Source organism: Gambusia affinis, linkage group LG10, assembly GCF_019740435.1.
Source record: "Gambusia affinis linkage group LG10, SWU_Gaff_1.0, whole genome shotgun sequence".
NCBI lineage: Eukaryota > Metazoa > Chordata > Actinopteri > Cyprinodontiformes > Poeciliidae > Gambusia > Gambusia affinis.
The window spans coordinates 27,429,052-27,451,813 of NC_057877.1; the positions used below are offsets into that span (position 1 = coordinate 27,429,052).

The window sequence follows — 22,762 nt, forward strand, 5'->3', positions numbered from 1 at the left end:
AAAAGGCTCAACAGGAAGTAAGCTTATCAAAAATAAAACTAAATTTCACAATTTAACTTTAATTACTAAAAATGACAAAAATTAAAGACAAAAAGCACATGTACTCTAAATATTCTTTATTTATGTCTCTTAACTTTGTTGGACTTCAGACTAGGAAGAAAAATAATTCTGACATGCAAAGAACCTCAATGCTGTTTCTGTCCAGTATTGTAGTTAAACTGGAGGACACAGCATGAATTACAGCTGTAATATAATTAACTTCAGTCCCTGCAGCCTCAACTGGATTTTATAACTGATTCGATGTGCAAGTCCAAAGGTTCAGGTCCATTTTCTGAACCCATTAGTAGCTTCTCCGTCTCTTTAGCCATTAGCTGTAAGTCCAGACTGAAACAAACTGGAGTTGTAGCATCAGGTTCCTTATGAAAAGAATCAACTCTAGTGTTGGTATTTTTAGGTTTTAGCAAATCTTATTTTCACTTAAACGTTTTGTGACAAAATGCTTGTTTCAAAACTACAAGATGACACAACATTACAACAATTCGATCCTTTTCCGAGGAATGAGCTTTGCTAAAGGAAAAACTTATTTATGGCTTCAGCAGCAAAATCAGATTTTACTGCAAACTTTCTGTGATCACTGGGAGCATAAACTGCTAAAACTCTGTCCAGTAACAGTTTCATTATTTATCTGTGAGGTCAAGCTCACAGAAACGTTCAAAAACTTTAAAACTCATCTAATAAAAAATGCAACACTACACCGGTTTGCTTTCTGTCCCAAACACTAGATGGCGCTGAAGAACAACAAAAGTTAATGAGCCGTAGAAATGCTGCTTTTTCTTTCTGTAAGCAGATCTGCAAATGCTACAATTCACAAAGTGATGTTTATTTTATGCAAAGCATTAAAAAATTAACCCTAAATAATAATTTGTAGTGCAACAACTCTGATACAATTAAGTTCTGTTTTATTAAAAATTGTTCAACTTTTCATGTTACATTTAAAAATGACAGTAAAACGTCTGAAATAAATATACCAGCTAACATTTTATTTGCTTTCAGAAGCTCACAGGTACAGCTGCTGCAGCTGCTGCAGCTGCTGCAGCTGGGCGTTTGACACCTACACACAGACTTCCTGTTTTTAAATGTCCCCCTCCCTTCCTGCGCTGTAAAAACACGAACCTGCATGTCCCCCATGATGCAGGTTTTTTTTTCAAGATAGAAAATGTGAAGTTTCACTCATTGTTTATATCTATCTAATCTATCTATATGAAAATTTCTGAGGTTGAAAAGTATAAAATTTGCTTGAAAAAAACTCAGAAATTTTAAGATTAATCTCATTAATTATTTAAATAAAAAAAAAACATGAAAATTTCTGTTTCAAAGGTTGAAAATGTTTGACTTTGGACATTTTTGACTTGAAATTAGAATTTTTTTTTTTTTCCTGGCAGAATTTATTCTTTTTTGTTTTTGTTTATGTGCAGAGGCCCTAATACACCATTATATGAAAACTCGCTTTTCACTGCAGGTTTAATAATTTTTAACTCTCATGAAGGAATTAGAACCATCACCAGAACAAACAAACCAAAACACTGAATCAATCTGTTCTGTAAATATGTAAGATGAGGTCAGCAGGTTACATTTCACACCAACTCAGCAGAGGCACAGATTTATTTTTATACAGAGTAATATAACAAATAACTTTACAGTAGATGATGGAGAACATTTGCTCCTTTCAGGCTGACGGCTGCATGTTTCCCCTGCAGCGCTGTGAGCTGAGCCACAGCAGAGACCAGATGAGACTCTAGTGATGAAAACTGCAGCTCAGTTTTTATCGCCTGCATGTTTATTCATCTGTCATGAAACACAAGCATTCACAGAAACTACAGCGCCTGCCGTCCAGGCCTTCACTCAGACAGTAGAATGGAGTTTTAATGCTGTTCAGAGGCACTAAACGTGTGCTGAGGTTTTTCCACAAAGATCACAGCATCATCTGCATCCCTGCAGGGGCGAAGCCGTCAGATTCACGGCCCTGGGCAGGAACCAGAGGTGGAGGATCCTGAAGTGTGTCTGTAAACCAGAATATACGGCTTCTATGTGAGACAGGAGGGATGTGTTTGGAAAATTATCACCATCCCTTTTTAAAACTTTACTGAATCTCACAGTTAGGAATTAGAAACCCATAATTCTGACTTCAATTCTTATTTTTCTGCTTTCACTTAAAATAATTGTTGCTTATTTCGCACAATGATGCAATTGAAATGAATAATTATGATTTTGAAAGTCAAACCTATGACTTCAAATCGTTCTAATGACTTTGAGTTTTATATATAAAAATGACTTCAAAATGATGTCTTTAAAATTCAGTTTGGCAAGTCAAACCTCATATTTTTGATTTTATTTTACAGAATTTTACTTTATTTCTCATACTTGCTTTTAATTCCATTGAAGAGTTTTAAATTTTTTAAAAAGTTCCCTCAAAATTCTAAATTATGTTTTTGAAATTTTGAAAGCCAGATGTCATAATTCTGATTTTATATCACATAATGTTTGCTTATTTCTCATAACGATGTTTTTAACTTTGGAAATCAAAATGATTAATTCAAAATTTGAAATAATTTTTCTTTTCCAGTTTTGCAAGTCAGAATTATTGAAGTAGAATCTAAAAAATATCACCATATTTTGCACAACTATTATTTTGTATCTTATGAATGAAAATCTAATTTATTGTTTAAAACTTTAGAATTATAACTGTATTTTATGCCTTTATTACTTTGAAATATTATTTATCATTTTAAATCAAATCTCATGATTGAGCTTTTAAGTCACAAACTCAACTTTGTATCTTAAATTATTATCTAAATTATGAGATTGAAACCTTATTATTGAGAACTAATTGTGAAGATGTTGGAAAAAGTTTTGAAATAAATTAAGTTCTCATTGTGACCCAGAAGCCAATTTATTTAACTTTAAACAAACCCATATTTTGCTGCAGTGGTTGTATTTTTGAATGCCATGTTTTTTTGTTTCTTCTTTTGTTTTTTAATATGTATATATATATATAATATGTATATATAATTTTGGGGCCCTGCGACAGACTGGCGACCTGACCAGCCCCCATCCTGACTCCACTAGGGACAAGAGTTTACAGGAAATGGATGGATGGATGTAATTTTGGGGTTACAATAAATACTTAAGGTGCTTATAGACTTTTATGTAAATAAGCATCTAATTTTAATAATAAAATAGCCTTTTTAATTCTAATTTTTGATTCTCCTTCTGGTAAAATGCTGACTGCTGATGATCCTCAACATAACCCCATTTTAGAAAACTCTACATAGTTGGTGAAGTTGATGCTTATGATGCTGATGAACAAGAAGAAGGTTTTTAAAGAGTTTAAACTTAAAGAATTCAATGTTATTATGCTTCTTTTGACGTTTAGATGATCAAACACTAAAGTGCCTCATGACAAGCAGAGTGGAAAACATTTCGTCTGCAACTTTTAAACTAATACAAGTTGAAAATAACTAACTCTTATGTGTAGATTCTGCCAAACAGAAGACAAAAATAGGTTTCAGATTCCCTTCCAATATGGCAAACAGTTTTAACATTTTAAATGTTTCACAGTTTATGATGTTCTTTTTAGCTAAACTTCCCCTTTCTGCCCGACTGCCGTGGCTGGTTCAGTCCAAAGTCCCAGCACACGGACAAACGCACAAAACCGCTCACCATCGTAAACATTACATTTAGAATTGCTAAGAGGTATATATCGACAAAAATAGTCTTCACTTGAAAGTAACAATACATGGTAAAATGTCTTTCCGTAGAACACTAGTGCCCATTTTTTAAACATCCAGTGTAGAAATTGCTTTGCTAACTTTCCTCTTTATCCAGAAATATCTCTAAATAAATACAAATCTCTCACAAACCCTTCAGCAGTCGATAGCTGCAACTTTCTTCATGCACAAAAAGTAAAGCAGTTAGGCATTTCTGTCATGTACAACAAAACGTTGAAGTTTAACTTTAAACTCATTATTTTTGAAACATGTCAGCATGTCAATAACAGTGAAACAACTTCATAAATTCATATTGTGATTACCCATCCTATGATCTATCTAAGTATAATAAGAAGGCAAAAAAAGTTACATCAGGCTTTATAAAATATTTGTGCAGCCTATTGTTGAGACCAGACGCACTCTTCAGCACTACAAAGCAGCATTCACTGATGTGGCCGTTCAGTACGGAAGTATATTTGGTACAAAAGTATCTGTGCTTTGTAACTGTGAAGTTGAAGTCAGAGATTAAAATCTAACAGGAATTTTTAACTGTAGATTTTTGTCGTCTTTCACAAGTACAAAACAACAAAATCTTAAATACAAGTACAGAAATTTTATTATTTTAGTCACACTTTAAAGTAGCTCCATAGTTTAAGTCCTTTACTTACAAATAGTTTCAGTCTTAATGAGGCAATGAAGGTTTATAGATTTAATGAATGAGATGAACTAACATTAAATTAATAGTTTAAAATAATTTAGTTTAGATTTTTCTGTTGTTTTAAGTGAAGAAGTAAATGTTGGATATAATGTCTTGGTTATTAATTAGTGATTAAATATTAAAGAATAATTGCAGTTGTCTATTGAACGTCGACATAAAAACTTTTAGCTATGATCGAATCTGGAGAAGTTTGGTTTTCAGCAAACAGCCTGAAAAAAGATGTTTTTAAATAAAACTGGAAATGTTTTATTTTCAGTTTAGACTTTATGTGTTAGTCTGACACTGAGAACAATGGAAAACATTTCATGTGGACCTATTATGCAAAATTCACATTTTTTGCATTTTTGTTCTCCCATTTATGCTTCTGCTCTTTAAAAACACAGCTGTTTATGGCAATTATTCAATGTTTTACAGTGTGTGGAGAATGAGCCGTCTTAAAAACCTTATGAATGTTGAGTCAAATTCGACTAGAACTTTTCCGTTACTTAGCAACCCCAGGCAGAGCTCTGCCGTTACCTAGCAACCCCAGGCAGAGCTCTGCCGTTACCTAGCAACCCCAAGCAGAGCTCTGCTGTTACCTAGCAACCCCAGGCAGAGCTCTGCCGTTACCTAGCAACCCCAGGCAGAGCTCATTCAAGAAGGAACTCAAAATATGCAGAACAGACCAGACTGAATTTTTATGATCTAAGAATGATTTTGAGTAAAAAATAAAAATAAAAAAAAAGCAATAAGGATGTTTTTTTTAGCCCATAAACATATCTTAATTTGTTCCAGGAGCATTGTAGGTGATCTTTAAGTTAAAATAAATCTAAAAGTGAACAAGGAGGCAGAATAACTGACAGATTTACTGCATGCTGCATTTGGGATGCAGTTAAAATTTCCCAAATCTTCTCAAAAATATGCGTGTTATTTACTCTTTATCATGTTTTGAGGACTTCTAACACCTCAAAACAGACAATGTTCTTTCTAAATGCTCACATTAACCAAAAATAATGAATAATAAAATATCTTTTACATCAAACTTAAAGTAAATATTTAATTAACACAGTTTCTCTTTGAGGTCCAACTTAGCTCAGATAAATCTGGCAAAGAAACTTCAATCTTTGGTTAAACTGCACACAAGTCACTAGAAAGTAAATTTGGTTTCAAAGTAAATGAAAAAAATCAAAGTGAGTTAAAGGTTGTTTTCTTGTTTCTGGTCATCCTGCATTTTCTGATTCCCTGAGAGAAAATCTCATTTTCCATTCTGGTTTCTGTCAGCGCAATAAATCATCTTATCATAGCAATTGTTTTATAAGGCCCATTATATTTTTAGGAAAAAGGAGGAAAATGAATAAAGTTTAAACAAAAAGAAAGCCATTCCTGACAGGCCGTGTCTCACTCCCAAATCTGGTTACTTTCATCAGATCCTCATTGCTCCTTTCTGATCAGATTTTTTAAATTTTAGTAATTAATGTAAACACTCACGTAGCTGTTTTTTATTATTAGTGTGCGATTGTGGGCAGGTTTGTGTTGGTAAATAAAATGCAACGTAAAACAACAAACTGCAAAAGTGATTCACACCCTTTGTGCTTTTGGCAGTTTGGTGAAACTGCAGCCACAAACTTTAAAATATTTTAGTAGGAAATTATTTTAGGGATCAACTCTAAGTGTATTTAGAAAGTAGAAGGTAATGATTTATGATTTTTAAATTTCCTCTTAAAAATAAAAATCTGAATGTTTGGCTATCGCAAAAGAAAACATTAACAAAGATTATGAGAAAATAATGTTCATTCTTGTAATTTTGTGACTGTTCTCATATTATTATAACTGTATTCTCATATGACTTTGTTCTTATAATATTATGAATTTATTTTCATGTTATTTTGACTTTATTCTAGTAATATCGTGGCTTTCTTAATTTTACAGATTATTTAGATGAAAAGCAAATTTATTTTTCTGTTTTCAAACTAATAATGCTTGTATTTTTACTTTTTTGGTCAATTAGTATGCAGAAAAAAAAGATTATTTTTTTGAAAATCATTTTTACTTTGACAGGATGATGTTTTTGCACGAGTAAAATCCTTTTCTGTAGGTCACCCTGTCAGTAAGGGTTTAACTTTTTGCATCAAATAATCAACATTTTTTCATCATTTATATTCATATTAGCCAGATTTAAAGGCACAGTTTTCAGTCTATGAACTCAAAATGCCTCATGAATGCATTTCTTCAGCTCAGCTGAACTAGAACATTAAATTAGGTAAAAAGAAACAGGAAAATCACATTTACGTCCAGTTATAGGACGGAGCTTTCTGGGGAAAAACAGAAACTCGACAGGAAGTGAGTCATGGGAGCGAGAGGAACAACACAACAGTCTGTAAATCCACTCACTGCCTCTTTAAACTATAATAAAACACAGAGACGTTTTCTGCTTGGATAAACCAAAACAACCTGCAGCAGCTTCTCAACTTACAAACTAATTCAAAGTTTAAACTCTTTCCACTGTGAGGAAATGTTGTTGTTTCCCTCCACCACTCAGCTGCTTGATGGAGTTTTATTACACCAATAAAGTTGAAATAATACAAGTATAAAGTTGTAATATTAAAATAAAGTTGTACAAAGATAAAGTTGAAATAACATGAGAATAAAGTGAATATTATGAAAATAAATCTGTGATATAAACACTATAATAATCCAAGAATCAAGTTGAAATTATATGGCTTTGTTCTGGTAATACAGCGACTTTATTGTCACATTATTTCCACTTTATTCTCATAATTTCATAACTTTATTCTTGTAGTTTTTTTATTTTATTGTCCCTGGTTCTCCATCGTATTTCTGCAGTCAAAGTGTTTTTGATTCTCCGCCTCTTGCAGTCAAACTGAGACTTTTAGCAACTTTTAGTTAAACGCTGAAGGAACCAAAGTTTCTTTAGTAAAATCCACTAAAAAATCAAAATAAATAAACATACTGAGTCAGAAATTAATTGTAGCTTTAGATGCTGAGAATAACTAAAGAATAAATAAGATTCATATTTTTATACAATATTTACACCTACAATGAAACGTTTTTATATTTACATAACATCTGGATGGTTTATTATGACTTATAGAAAAGCTCTACCACAGTACAGTTTGGTTTCTATTGTATTGCCAGAGCTGCCCTCCAAACGACAGAGGTCAGAGGTCAACCAAAGCTCCCAGTTTCATTTAACACTCCTGTAAAGTTAATTGTGCTTTTGTTGGTTCTGAAAGGAGAAATCAGCAAGTCGTGCTTTGGGTTTAACTCCTCTGTCAGGCTGCAGAGATGCTGAATTTGTGGCTCTGATGAGCTGATAAAAAATACCTGGAGAGCCGTTTTTATTCCCGACCCGCTGACTTCGGTCCCGATTGAGTTCTGTCTATTTTTTATCACGTTTTCATTCCCCTTGGATGCTTTTAGCTCCGTGTCTCGTTACTAAATGTTCCTGCAGACTTCCGGTTGGTGATTAGTCTTCTGAACAAGCCGAGTATTTATTTGCATTTCATTTGCATTCTCTCCAGTAACCTGAGTCTGAATTAATCCTGCTCAACTCTGAGAAGGAAAGCAGGTCAGTGAAAGTACGAAAAAAGGAATCATTTGTTTCCTATCCATATGTTGACTATATAGTTTTGTTTTTTTCTCATTTTCTCCAAACTGTTTGGCAAAAAATAAAATAAAAATCTATTTTTTCAGTATGTTTTACTCTGGATAAACACTAATCACCAGTTTAAAATAAAAATATCATATAGGCACTGACAAAAAAAACCCTAAATTTTACCAAGTCCAATTACTAGTGTAAATATCTTCGTACAACTGAAATAGGAAAAAAGCAAGATATAGGAGGTTGTTTTATGTAAATAATTTTCTTAATATTGATATATAAAGTCCTACTTTAACTGGCAGATTATTTCTCTTATAACATGGGAAAAATGTCTTTTTATGAGTGAATTTATTTACCAGTGGAACTAGAACTTTTTCATCAAAATTAAGGAATTATTGACTTAAACTTGTATATCTTGCTGAAAAGTTACTTGTAAGTTAATTTTCTCTTATTTCAAGTTTACTAGAAACTGGACAAAATTACTTGGTAAGATTTTTGTGTTTTTGCAGCGTAAAGATCCAAAACAACTTAAATGAGGAAACCACAGATGTAACTATTTACTACTTGAGCTTCTGTAATACTTTTTAAAATGCTGCTGTCTAGATTTGATGTTGAAATTAAATCTTAGATGATCTGCGGTGAGATCTGGCCTCCATTTTGGACGTTTGAATCTGTTTGGGTCGGCTCTTCCTGCGGCCCTCCTAGCTGTAGCCGAGGTTCTCCATCTCATGGCGGTATCTCAGCTCCGACACTTTGGCTTTGTGCTGCTTGCTCTCCAGATGCTGCCGGAAGTCCGTCTCCTGCTCGGCGCCGCAGTTACACATGGAGCAGTAGAACTGTCCGCTGGGAGTCACGCACATGGCCAGGTCCCTGGGGATGCGCTGCCTCGGCCTCGGGTTGTAATACGGCCCTGGACGGGGCGGAACGACAAACAGGCAGCATTAATTTCACATTTTGTTCTTTCATTTGGGGTTCTACTGCTTCCAAAATCAAAATTTGTGGTAATGTAACATGATGTATTGTTTTTTGGTGCTTGGAAAATGAGCCTTTTCCAAAACCTCTGGAATGTAACACCACAAATCGAAGCACAGACCGTTACCTAGCAACCCCAGCAGAGCTCCAGCCCATCACCTAGCAACCCAAGAGGAACTCCAGAAAGTTTGGTCAGCTTTACACCATGATGTTATATAATATGTAACTGTTGTACTGTTATAACAGTTATAATGGACTGAGCTGAATTCTTAAATGTTTTTAATTGCAGTTTTGGTTACAGAGACTTCATAATACCTTTAATTATTATTATTATTATTTTTTCCCCCGCCAGGAGGTCTTTTGTGGGCTCTAGTGTCCCTTATGTGAAAGTAGGCTGACAGGAAAGGGGGGAGGAGAGGGGGGATGACATGAGGCAAACGTCGGCCGGGTCCGGGAATCGAACCCGTGACCGCCGCGTCGAGGACTGAAGGCCTCTAAATGTGGGTCGCGCTATCCCCTACGCCACCACAGCACGACCATACACTTTAATCATTGAGCTTTGTTTTTATGTTTTATTTCTAAAATGTTTTCCGGTTCCAGCGTTAAATATTCTTTAGATTTACCATCCAGGAACCACAAGCTGCATTCTTGTTGGTTGTGCAGGAGGCGCCCCTCCTGCTTTTCAAAAGCGTTTTATAATTGTGCATCTGTTTGCAGCCATTTTCACGTGCAATGCAGCAAATTATTTGGATTTAAAGTAACAAAACAGCCATCAACAGATCATTCTGAAAAGAAATAGTCCAGTCAAACTAAGAATAAGCTAACTCTGGTCCGCCTGCAAACCTGGCTCTTGGTTCGGTTCAAGTGAACTCTGGTGCCGTTCTTTATGTGAACAACAAGCAGACCAGAAACCGCTCCACAAGCAGGAAGTGGATTTCAGAGCAGAGCATCCTTGGTGAATACAAACTCTAAACTCGACTAATTCTGCTTTTCTTAAAGTTCAGTGCAAACAGAAACAAGTTTAATCTTAGGATAAGAAAAAAGACAGAATGATTCATTTATTCTGATAAAATAACTGTCAAAAATAACAATTCAGGATAATGCTGCTTATTGTTTGTGTAGAAAGTGCAGAAAAATGTCAAAAAGAGACAAAAATGACAGAGACAGAGCAACCAAACTGCACAAGGTCAGCTGTTTTAGGATATTTCCATCATAAAATCTGCTGACATGAGCAGAAAACAGATTGTTTTTATTCTAATTTATTCTCTTTTACTCTTCACCGATTTACTAATGAGTTTGTGAAAAAGCAGAGTTGGAATCAGACACAGCAAGAAGGGTATGTTGACGTCAGCACAAGGTCTGACGTTCTTATGCTGTATCTGCTTACACACACACACACACACACACACACACACACACACACACACACACACACACACACACACACACACACACACACACACACACACACACACACACACAAGCTCAAAAGGTGAAAACAAATACTGTGGAGGTTTTTCTCAGCAAGCTGTTACCCTATAGGTTAGCATGAAAACAAAGACGACTGAAGATGGCCACCAGTCACCTGACCAACATTTTTCTTTAAAAACTGTTGAAAAAGACCAAACACTCCCTCACAGGGGCAACAGGGTTTCCAAGCGTTTCCTGTTTCTCATTATGAGGCAGTTTCTGTTGTTGACTGAAATCAGCAGATTTAAAGTCTTTTCTCTCTCGCTCCATGCATCAAGGACGTTTGCAAACGGCCAGGCAGCTGGGAAAGCTTACAATGCTGGAGAGAAGACGTTATATATTATGTATGCATCCACATTAACAGCTAAGCTGTTAAAGTCCAGAAGGGAAACCTGGGTGTACCGTTAGGTCTGTCACAATCTGCAATAAATTAATTAATCACATGATAAATTAAAATGAGCTCAATAATTTCCACTAGAGGAGCAGTTATTAAAGAAATGCTCTCATTGAAACAGTTAGTTTCCACTTTTGCCCGTTCTCCCTGTCTCTGCCGAATCAATAATATTTTCTGAAATGCAATTTTGGTTACAGATATTCCCCTTTAATTACTGCTGACCTATTTTTTCTATTTTGGATTTTTAAAATGTTTTCCTAAATATTCTTTAGAAATCGAAGTGATTTTGATATTTGACATACTTGCATTAATATGCCATTATTATAATATTATTTGAAACAATATTAACATTAATGGCAATAACTTTGAGGAGAATTTATTTAAAATGTCTTATCATGACAGGGCTAAATACCCTATTTTCTGGATTAAATGTTGCTCTGGAGTATAAATTCAATTTATTTATAAATGATTAAATGTGTTGAAAGATTCCACTGACACGTTGCGATCAGTTGTCTGATCTATTGTGAAAAATTCACTTTTTGCACGTTTTATCCTTCCATTTGGGTCTCTACTGCTTATGAAAACATCCCAGGCACTTTAAAAAAACCACCCAGCAGATTTACAGCAATAAGTTCATGTTGTTTGGTGTGTGGAAAAGGAGCTGTTTCAAAAACCTTTTGAATGAAACGTAGCAAATCAGCAGGAACTGCCCCTCGCCTCAGCCCGTTACCTAGCAACCCCAGTGGAGTTCCGCCCGTCACCTAGCAACCCAAGCTGAGGAACCCCAGGTCAGCTGGTTTCAGATACAAAACTGAAACCAAACAAGCTGTGATCAAAAATAACTTCACTCAGAGGTAAAACTGGTTTTAGTTTCTTCCTGACTTTTCACCTGGCACGGCGGCGGGCAGCTGTGGGCTGCGGCGGTTTTTCACCAGCCGGTACTCGTTGCCATCTTTCCGATTTTTTCTTGGCGCTCCCTCATTGCTGCCTTCCCTGTAAAAAGGTGAAGACAAAAACCCCTTTCAGACAAACAGTTGCCGACACAGAAAACGTTTCTCAACCCAGACCCACATGTTGCTGGAGTTCTGCTGGGCCTCCGCCAGGCGAAGCTTCTTGGCGTGGTTTTTGCCCTGGTAGTGGGCCTGAGCCACTGCCAGCGAGCTGAAGGAGGCGTCACACAGTTTACAATAGTCGTTCTCAGTGGCCAGGATGACCCGGGGCGCCCCTTTATACAGCGCCTGCAAACAGCAGACAAAGCATCACACTGTTTGTGGTGAGAGGAGTTAGGGAGCAAACACGCAGCGAAGACGAAAAAGAAATGTTCAGAACCACCGAGAGACAGAAAATCAGATCTCTGAGTCATTCTCTCTGTTTTCTTTTACTGCAAAATATACACCAACCACCATTTAGAGATAAGGAGACAGATGTCTGATGTAAAGAAATTATTTATATAAGAGTTTTCAAAAGAGAAATCAGGACTGAAGATGAAAATCTAAACTGTTCAGTGCTGAGAGAAGAATGTGTATCCACAATTAGAATTAAAATTCACATTTTGAATGTTTTTGTACTTTTGTTTGGGTCTCTGCTGCTTCTAAAAACAACTCTAGCGCTTAAAAGAACCACCCAGTCGTTTCTTTGGTGTCTAGAAAATGAACCTTCACAATGTAACATCACAAATCAGCAGGCACTCCCCGTTACTTAGCAACCCTGGCAGAGCTCTGCTCGTCACCTAGCAACCCAAGCTGCTCCACATGCAAGCGTAAACGTTGAGCTGGGGGGTGTGGCCAGCAGAAGCTCATTTGCATTTAAAGTGACAAGACGCCCTAAAAAGAGCTCATTTTAAAAGGAGCAGAAAATCTTATTATCTGAGGAGGATTTTGTGCAAAGCATTTTTAATGAAAATGTTTTTTATAGCTACAGTTCAATCCTAACCTGTTCAAGGAAGCGTAGTAGGTCCCCATTAATCGACTGCAGCTGCCTCCCACCTCCTCAGATTAAACAGGTAAGAAATGATGTAGCTTGGTCTAACCTGTCTGCCTCCATCAGCATCAGCGGCTCCTGAGCCGGCGTTCGGACCGGCGCCCTCCAGGGCTTCTGGTATCCTGATGGCAGGCGGCTGCTGGCTGCCAGCATAGAAATTTCTCAACTTTTTGCTGTGGTTCTTTCCCTGGGTGAAAAGATGCAGAAGTTAGTATTTTTTGTGGCCAGTTACAAGCAGACGTAACTAGATACTATCCAATTCAGGTGTTGGCATAAAGCATAAAGTATAAAGTAAAAAGGCAGCTGAATGTTTATGTTGGTTACATTGGTCAAAGCTGTATTATGTAACTTAATAAAAAAGATGTTTACATATTTGTTAAAATGATTAACATGTCGTGTCAGTATAATATAAGACAGATAATCTGTGGAGAAATTTAGCTCCTTTACCTCCTCCTAGTCCTAGTTAAAGAAATACACTACTGAGTCAGAAACAACCAATCAGAGCCAGGAGGAGGGTCTCAGTGCCGTCAATCACTCTTGTGTATGCGCTCTCCTCCTTGCTCTCTGCTATGCTAGCAAAGAAGCTTAATAATTTCCGTTTGCATGATTTATTGTTTTTCTCTTTTTCCTCCTTCTGCCAAAAGCAGGATGCCTGAAGTCTTCAGTCTGTGGCTTTGCTCTCAATTATCCATTTTTTCTGAAGGACAATTTTGTTTACAGATAATTCATTTCATTTGTTGTTGCTTTGTTTATTTATTTTTAATCATTGTTCATTATCATTTCTTGATCTTCCAGATTATTGTGCCATTACAATTATTGAAAATACTCTGAAAACAACAATATTATTGTTTATCACAATGATAAACGGGACAATTTATCGTCCCGTTAAAATTAGTTATGATGACAGGCCTGGTCACAACATCAAGTCACAACAACTTTTACGCAACATGACTTTGTAAAAGTTGCAAACTTCAGCTTTAAATTGGAGTGTGTTTCCACTCACCTGGTAGTGAGCTTGTGCCTGCTGAGCGGAGTTAAGTGTAACATTGCAGAGTTTACAGTAAAGAGGTTTGCACAGTTCTTCCAGACCCAGAGGGTCGTCCTGCTCCTCCACCCCCAGCAAGGAGCCCTCATCCTGGGGCTGTTCGCTGGCAGGAGCTGCTTGGCCTGGCAGAGGCCCACACGGGTAGCTGGATACCGGTGCTGGTCCTGGAGGCCGTGGGGTAATCTGTGACGGGCCTGGGTCTGGAGCGGGGGGCGAGGATAAGGGGCTGGGGGGCGGCGGGAAGCGGCTGGGTGCGGGCGCCACAGGTGGAGGGACCAGTGCTTGAGCTGGGGGGAGGTGTGGAGGACCTAAAGGCTGGGTGAGGTCAATGGTTGGAGGTACGATTGCTTGTGTTGGATCTACAGGTGGAGGAACTAGAGTGTGCACCATTGTAGGAGGCCCCATTGGTTGGGTTGGGGGCATTGGAGGCGGGGCCAAGGTGTGCGGCGGAGTAATGGTTGGAGGCCTCAACGTGTGGGCAGAAGGCCCTAGACTCTGAGTGGGAGGAAGAGTTGGGGGTCCGATTGGTTGGGTAGCAGCAATGGGTGGTGGGCCGAGGGGTTGGGTGGGCGCCATGGGTGGAGGTCCTAAATGGTGCAGAGAGTCCATGTAGTGGAAGGGCTGTTGGGGATGACTGAAGAGACTGAGAGGAGGCTTCAACATGGCGTCCGGACCTGAGGAAACCAAAACATAATCTGTCAACTGGTTTATGTGTTTAGTGACGTCCATGAAGAGTTAAAGGCCTAGAAGTAATTTCCAATGTGTGCAGAAGTCTGAGCACATTCAGAGGCCAGAAGACACTGAACATGTTTAAGTGTTTTTATTGTCAGGCCTGGGACCGTTTCTGTTAACTGTGAAATGTCTGAGCAACCTTCAGCTGGAATTGACTACAAATGTTAAACTTCTGAAAATCAGAAAAATTCCAAAAATGAAAAATATTAAATTTTTGAATGTCAGAAATTTTCTAATTTTTCAGCAAAAAAAATTTTTTAGAATTTTTTTGACTTTTCAAACTCAGGAAGTTTCACATATTTTCTAGAAAATTTCTGAGATGTAGCACAAAGTTTCTGTATTTTTACTTTTCAAACTTTTAAAAATGTTAAACTTTTGAAATTCCAAGTTTTTCTAGAAAGTTTCTAAGACTCCAAAAAATTTCTTAATTTTTTTCAAACTCATAAATGTTCATGTTTTGTTTCTTTCTCCCCTCCATGGGGTCTTTTGTGGGCTCTACTGTCCCTTATATAAAGGTAGGCTGACAGGAAAGAGGGGGGAAGACATGCGGTAAATGTCGACATGTCCGGGAATTGAACCTGCGACGGCCGAGTTGAGGACTCAACCCCTACGCCACCACAGCACTCCTCATGTTCATGTTTTTTCCAGAATATTTTTGATTGTTTGGTGGAAATTGACTCCTCCTATTTTCTATTTTCAGTGGCTCTAATGCGCCGCCGTAGGTTTTACAGAACGCTGTTATTCACAGTGAAATGAATCCTGAAGAACCACTCAGCAGCATAAAAAGCCAAACACGCAATTCTGGTTTTAGCTAAAAGCTTCAATGTTGTTGCAAAGATGAATTCAAAAACTATTTTAAACTTAACAGAAAGGATTTTTTGAAGATAAAAATAACTTCAATCTGATTAAAATGATGATAAATGTCTATTAGGTGGATTTTGACAGCTGACGTTGGCGCAGATTTAAAGCCCAGAGGCAAAACGGACAAAGAGTGAACAGAAACACATTCTTGGACAGAGCTTGGAGCTTCACACTTCAGTGGGCTTCAGAAAGATCAGGCTGAGCATGCAGCGCCTGCAGTCAAGCATACAGGACATCAGATACACACACACACACACACACACACACACACACACACGCAGTACCAACTCTAACTCCATGTTTTTCCCCCCTTTTTCATCATATAGGCCACAAACACACACATCTTCTGGCTTAGCTAGATATTCTCACTCCTGTTTTCAGGATTGCTTTGTCACCGCCTGTGTGTGTGCGTGTGTGTGTGTGTGTGTGTGTGTGTGTGTGTGTGTGTGTGTGTGCGTGTGTGTGTGTGTGTTTGAGGTGGGGGTTGTATGTATAACTAAATTGTCAGGTCAGTACTCAGCAAACAGCTGTGTCAAAACCCACTTTGCTGAACGCTTTCATCTGAAAATCCGATTGAGCGCCGTTGGCTGTGAGTCCCAGACCCAAAATAACAGCCTGGATTGTTTGTGTTTCCGAGAGCCGCGGCCTGTCCACCTCTCTGTCCACCTCTCTGTCTGTCTCTCTGTCCACCTCTCTGTCTGTCTCTCTGTCCACCTCTCTGTCTGTCTCTCTGTCCACCTCTCTGTCCGTTTCTGTATCCATCGTTCTGTCCGTCTCTTTGTCTGACTCTGTATCCATCTTTCTGTCCGTCTCTCTGTCCGTCTCCCTGTCCATCTCTCTGTCCGTCTCTCTGTCTGTCTCTCTGTCCATCTTTCTGTCCGTCTCTCTGTCCACCTCTCTGTCCATCTCTCTGTCCGTCTCTCTGTCTGTCTCTCTGTCCATCTTTCTGTCCGTCTCTCTGTCCACCTCTCTGTCCGTCTCTCTGTCCGGCTGTCTGCCACCAGGTACTGCTGACCTCAGGAGAAAGGTATGCCAGACAAGCCACTGACCTTACTATTAGTCATATCAGCTGCAGGACGAGCCACACGGCCAACAAGGAAACCGTCTCAATCCATTTCATTTTTTTATTGATATTTTGAGTCCTGCCCTTGTGGCCTTTGTTTTTTGGAGCTGCTTATTTAGAAATGTTTGTAAGTCTTCTAACACTGATTTCTTTGAAGTAATCTAAAAAAAAAAGAGGTTCAAATGGAATCTATTGTGCAAAATTCACATTTGACACATTTCTGAGCTTCCATTTGGGTCTCAACTGCTTCTGAAAAGAAGCCCAGTGCTTAAAGGGGACACATTATGTTTCTTGATCAGGTTATGGTAGGTCTATGGCCCATTCGAAACATGTTGATTATATTTTCCACTGTACAGATTTAACAGCTGTTAAATCCTTAAAGGATTTGAATTAATATGAGTTACATTTATTTTTTCTTTGGAATCAATAAAGCATTTTTTAATTTGAAGTTTTTTTGAGCAAAATTAATCTTAAATAATCTGGCCTGGCAACATGTCCAGGGTGACGGCGCCTCTCGACCGAAATGTCTCGCTGGAGATTGGCACCAGCAACCCTCTCGACCCAACTAGGGTGCAAGAAAATGGATGGAGGGATTCTTAATGCGATTTTGAGGCCACGCCCCCAACTCAACATTTACACTCACATCTGAAAATGGCTGCAATTGTACATCTTTGAAAAGCAGAAGTGGAGCCTCCTGCGCAACCAACAAGAGTGCAGAAAGCAGTTTCTGGATGGTAAGTCAACATCAAAACCCTTGTCTCTTCCAGGAGTAAAACCAGCTGATCAGATGTGTTGGAGCTCTGCTTCGGTTGCTAGGCGATGGGTGGAGTTCCGCTGGGGTTGCTAGGAAACGGGCAGTGCCTGCTGATTTGTTACGTTACATTTTGAAGGTTTTTTAAGTGGATCATTAACTTACTGTCCAAAAAAATGACCGGGCGTTTTATTTTCTAGCGTTTTTTTTAGCTGTTTTCAGAAGCTGTAGAAACCCAAACGGAAATACAAAAACATGCAAAATGTGAGTTCAAACAACAAATTGAGGTTTATTCCCGCTGTTTCTGTCGTCTTTAGTTAAGCCCAAACGTACACGCAGCAATTATCTGCATGTCTCAACATGACCAGGAAGATCCAGGCTTTCTGCTGGACTACCTCTGATCTTGTACATGTAACATGAAGCCTCTTACATCCCAGACTCTATTGTTAAAATCATGTAACATAATTACAAACCGCAGCCCGAGTCTGTTTGAATGGAGAATACAAAGACCTCAGGCAGATTTTCTTCTTCTATACCACATTGTTCTTGGTTGCTTCTCTCTAATATAATTAACCCTTAGTTGGCTGAAAACACTGCATATATAGGAGAACAACACAGACAAAGATACCTTGCAGCCTATTATTGTACTCTTGACTCTGAGCTGGAAATCAATAGATGTAGTCTCTTGATGCACAGTAGTCTACCAGCTTCATTTTTATTTCCCTTAACAGTTGGATTCTAGAGGCTGATTTGAGAAGCTGGGGAAAAATATTATTTTGTTTTGATGCTTTTTATCTGTATTTTTGGGAATATGTGCCTCAGTAGAGGAGGTTCTGCTCTTGTTGCTTAGAGATGACATTAAGGAAAACTGCAGGAGAGAAATAATGAGCAGAAATACTGACTTCTAATTATTGTAGGTTGCAACCACATAATCCAATGTGTTTTATTTAGATTCTAAATGACGGATTAACTCAAAGTAGTGCAAAATCGGGAAGTGGATGATTGGTTTTCAGGCAACACCGTGTTTCTGAAAAGTGTGTTTGAATTTGCATTTACGCCGCAGATTCAATGTTATTTATTGAAATTACAACTCCAGATCTCTTACAGTTTAAAGAGACTAAAATCCCTCTCCAACTAGTTGAAGCTCAGTTGGGAGTCTGTTAACAGCGTTTCTATGTCTCACCACAAAAATATGGTCCAGACTTTGACTAGATCACTACAACTTGTAACAAGACATTTTCCAATAATTTCTTTTTAAATATGTGAAATAATCTCCCAGTGGAACTAATACTTTTTCATCAATATTGAGGGATTATTTACTTAAAGCAAACTGCTGTCTCTTGCTGAAAAATTAAGTTAGTTTTGTCTTATTTCAAGCATGCCAAGATATTTGCACTAGAAATAAGACAAAAAATAGTTAGCAAGGTTATTTTTTCCCAGTGTATTGATGCTGAAAGTAACTGTGTTTCCATTACAGATGTGTGCAGAACGTTGTCAATATTCCACTAATGTAAAAAATACCACATAATTTCTGTGTTTCCACTAAGTAAGAAATGCATTAAAATCACAAGTAAATAAGTTTGTTCATGAGATAAATCATTAAAAACACGCTGCGCTGTTATCCTCCTACCACTTCCTGTCTTTGTCTTCTTTGTCATTTCTGGCAGTAGTAACATCAAAAATGTTACATGCCATCACAACAACTGGATGTTGTTATTTTTACCATCACTTTTTTTACTCATGATGGTAAAAAGTGTTTCCGTTGCAGTTTGTTTACTTGAGTAAAATCCTCTGTTGTCTGCACTATAATTTTTGCCCCTTTGTGCTCCCGTAGAATTTATGTTGGCTAGATAGGTCAAGGTTAGCATTTTATTCACTTCTGACTTTGCACTGACTTTGCAGAAACACAGAAACATGGCTATTCCTGGCTGCAGATGCACATAAATACTCACCGTTCTGACCGCAGATTGAGTGACAAGGCAAATCAGCTGCAGGTCAAAAATCAGGATTACATAAAGCCCAATTTCCAATGTTTCATTATCCACCCATCACACTTCTCCTCAGCCTTTTTTTTGTTCTCACAGCCTCAAAAGGATCTGCCAGAGATAAAATCCTTGATGTTATTTCAGACGCGCCATCACTTGTCAGGTTTCTTTGAGCTTGACTCAGGAGTTTGCAGCTCGCTGGTTGAGCGCCCAGAAACAAAACGCAAAAACAGAATCTTCAAGCCTTTTTTTAATTTCACTCTCTCCTCTGAGAGTCTTTAAATAGGCCAACTGTTCATTTTCTCTTGAGTTTCTTTTGTAGGTGCCGCGTTGTGTCACATCAATTATGGAGCGACAGGAAGCACATGCCCTCTGCTCTGAATCCATCCGGACATTTCACTGCCTCCACTGTAACCATCAGTTACATTTTATTTTTACTTCTGATGAATTTTTCTGAAATTCAACATTACCTGAGATATGTTGCCCTTTAACTGATTGTGTTGCATTTAACACTGATTTTGGCAGAGCAAGAGGTCTTGTAGGGATGAAAGTTATTGATTAATGAGTTAATCTTAATCTTTGATAAGCTGACATTTTCTTAAAATTTTGAGATTTCTCTTGTATTAAGAGGTTTCACTGTTTTTTCATAACATAAAAGACTAACTTGTCATGATATACTAAGTTTAAACAAGAAAAAACACATTTGAACATTATTTTTTCAGTTGCAGAATAAACAGAAAATTGTGGTTTTCTCAGTTTATTTGTAAAATAAATGACAGGTAATTCATTATATTTTGCTCTTTGCATGAACTGTTTTGAGGAATACACTTAATGTTTTGAAAAGGTGGAAAAGATTCAAGAAATTTTCCGTTCAGAATCACAATAACGTTACCTGTCAACAAATTACAACAAAAGCAAAAACATGAATGTTGTCCAGTCTCTTGTTGTCTAGTTGCAATTCACATCATTTGTCATCAAAACTTTACCGAAGAAAAGCCTGATGTATTGAACAGTTCATTGACACAGATATTTAATTTTGAGATGTGACCAAAGGATTTTTGGAAAGAAACTGGCTTTTGCAGGTAATCAGTGGTGTTTTACAGAGAGAGAAATGAACCAAAGCAACAAATACATACACTGTAAAATCTAATAATTAAACCCAAAAGGTCATCTACGGGTTCCTAATGAATAATTGGAGGTTTATTAAGATGAATAATGAAGTGGATTGTTAATATGTTCAGTGCTGCAGCATGACAGATTTTGCCCCGATGTCCCTGATTTCTCACAGGAAGGCGGCTACGCAGGTTCATCAGGGAGCACTTTCTTTATGGCTGTCACATGTCAGCGGTTCAGATCGAGCTAAAGCTCTGCCTGTTCCTCTCCGACTTCAGATGTGAAGTCTCTCCAGTGCAAGTATTTCCTAGAGCTATCCACAGATTTTTGCACCGCAGCATCTTGCTGAACAGAATGGTGGCTGGTGCATCCCAGCAGAAACATCATGAAATATGACAGCGGCAGCGTCAGGAGCAACCCCCGTTTCTACACCCACGGACCGCGAAGCGATCTGCAATCACCTCACACCGGCTTTCACCTGTTTTTCTCCTTTTTCTTTTCTTTTTTTGCAGAATAACGCAGGAGAGTTTTTCCACGTCAGCCTCAACTTACCTGGCAATCGTGCAAGATAATGGCTGCTGTCACTGTAGCCGACAGGCGGTGAAGTGTAGTTTCTGCAGTATTCTGCGCTCTGGTAGTATGCAGCATCACCGCTCCTCAGCTGCAGCGCCATCATCGCCGGAACATCCCTCTGCCAACTTCTCCTCTCTGGAAAACCGGGCGGTCAGACAGGATGACAGTCCCAACCAGGACGCGCACACCGCGGCTTTCACCGGAAGGGGAACAGGGTGCAAAAGATTCCCAACCCAAAGCACAAATTCACGCCGTTCATCGGCCACTGCGCGCGGTTTGGTTTTGTTGTTGCCATAGATAATCGGAAAATGTCGTGTGATTTGTGAAGGCGCTTTTGGATTGCTTAAATGCACCCGGAGGTTTTCCCAGCATCCCTTTCCGTCTTGGTACGGCCCATTTCCGATGCCGCTGCTGCTTCTTTGCCTGGGTGGCAATAATGACACATTGTATAAATATGCTACACCTCTGTGGTCAACTCCAGCCACCGAGCTGGCAAATTGTGACTAAACCGTTCTCAGATATGTGTGTAAACAAATAGCAATGCATTAAGATAAAATAATAAATGAATAATAACAATAAGATAAACCAATAAAATAACTTCTGACTGCTAAAGTAAAGAGTAAAAGTGTGAAAGTGATCTTCCATACTTACAGTTTATATTTGTTTAGATAAATAGATAAATAATTTACTTTGTTGTTTCTTTTGTTTATTTGATATTTAAAATGTCTTCCAGTGACAGTGTTAAATACTCATTAGAATTTAAGGTTTACAAACAACAATATTATAATTTATCGCAATAACTTCTGGGACAATTTATCGCCAGGGGCGGTTCCAGCCTGTTTGGAGGCCTCTGCCAGCATCCTCCACCATCACATGATTTATACAGAGTTGGGTAGTAACCACTTATGTTTACTCAGTTACATTTACTTGAGTAACTTCTTTGAAAAAAATCTACTTTAAGGAGTATTTTCATTGTGCTGTATGTTTTACTTTTACTTGAGTAATTTTATTGTGGAGTAACTCTACTCTTAGATGAGTAAAATTTCTGGATTTTCTACCCACTGAGTAAAAAACAAACAAGTTTAAACCAGAAATTCACCAGACACAGACACACAACTGCAGTTAAATAGTACATCATTATAAAATTATGTGAAAATGTTGGCATTTTAAAGACCAAAAACATAATAATTCACATAGATAACTATAATGACCAAATAAAAATATCAACTTCCTTCAATGTAAAACTTTTCAAAAATTTGCAGCTCAAAAGTTTCCATGTTTTTTAGAACATTTTTGAGACTAATCTCAGAATTGCTGTTTTTCCTTGAAAATCTGTGATCTTTCTAATGAAAGAAATTTTCATGTTTTTTTTTTCTATAAATTTTCTGCGGCTAAACTCAAAATCTGAGTTTTTTGTAGCAATTCTTTAAATTTATTTCAATCTCAGAATTTTTATTTCAAAAAAATTTCTCACATCAGTCTCAAAATTTCTGATTTTTTTCTAGCAAATTTCCTTGTTCTTTTCTAGAATATTTCTAAAAACCTTTGGCAGAAATTTGCCCCTCCTTTTTCTTCTTTCTATCCACAAAGGTCCTAATGTGCTATTGTACTATGCGAACACATTACAAGCATGCTTGTGTTATAGATCACATGGACAGACAGCTGCTAAATACACATAATGCTGACTAGAAATTAATTTTACACCTTTGTTTAGGCGCCCCCTCTAGCGCAGCGCCC

At 37.8% G+C, this 22,762-nt stretch overlaps 1 protein-coding gene across 2 annotated transcripts; it reads right to left on the minus strand.

Moving 5' to 3' along the window:
- Positions 1-1,421: 1,421 nt before the first annotated feature.
- Positions 1,422-21,435, minus strand: zmat3 (zinc finger, matrin-type 3). Of its 2 annotated transcripts, XR_006371971.1 has the most exons (7): positions 21,005-21,229; positions 13,906-14,621; positions 12,952-13,089; positions 11,994-12,160; positions 11,812-11,915; positions 5,095-8,996; positions 1,422-5,001 (listed from the first exon to the last, which is right to left on the minus strand). XR_006371971.1 is itself a non-coding variant. In XM_044130046.1 (6 exons), the coding sequence occupies exons 1-6, from the start codon at positions 21,126-21,128 to the stop codon at positions 8,788-8,790; spliced, it is 1,458 nt and encodes a 485-aa protein (XP_043985981.1). In that variant the 5' UTR covers positions 21,129-21,435; the 3' UTR covers positions 1,422-8,787. The 2 variants fall into 2 exon arrangements, 1 of the variants encoding a protein (XP_043985981.1); XM_044130046.1 differs by having other exon boundaries at positions 1,422-8,996; positions 21,005-21,435.
- Between the last annotated feature and the right edge of the window lie 1,327 nt (positions 21,436-22,762).

Excerpts from the sequence above, each read along its gene's own strand:
- zmat3 (XM_044130046.1), bottom strand. The coding sequence starts at position 21,128 with ATGATGGCGCTGCAGCTGAGGAGCGGTGATGCTGCATACTACCAGAGC. Across the intron at positions 13,090-13,905 it reads AGGCACAAGCTCACTACCAG|GGAAAGAACCACAGCAAAAA; the intron begins GTGAGTGGAAAC and ends CTTTTCACCCAG. Across the intron at positions 12,161-12,951 it reads ATGCTGATGGAGGCAGACAG|GCGCTGTATAAAGGGGCGCC; the intron begins GTTAGACCAAGC and ends TGCTGTTTGCAG.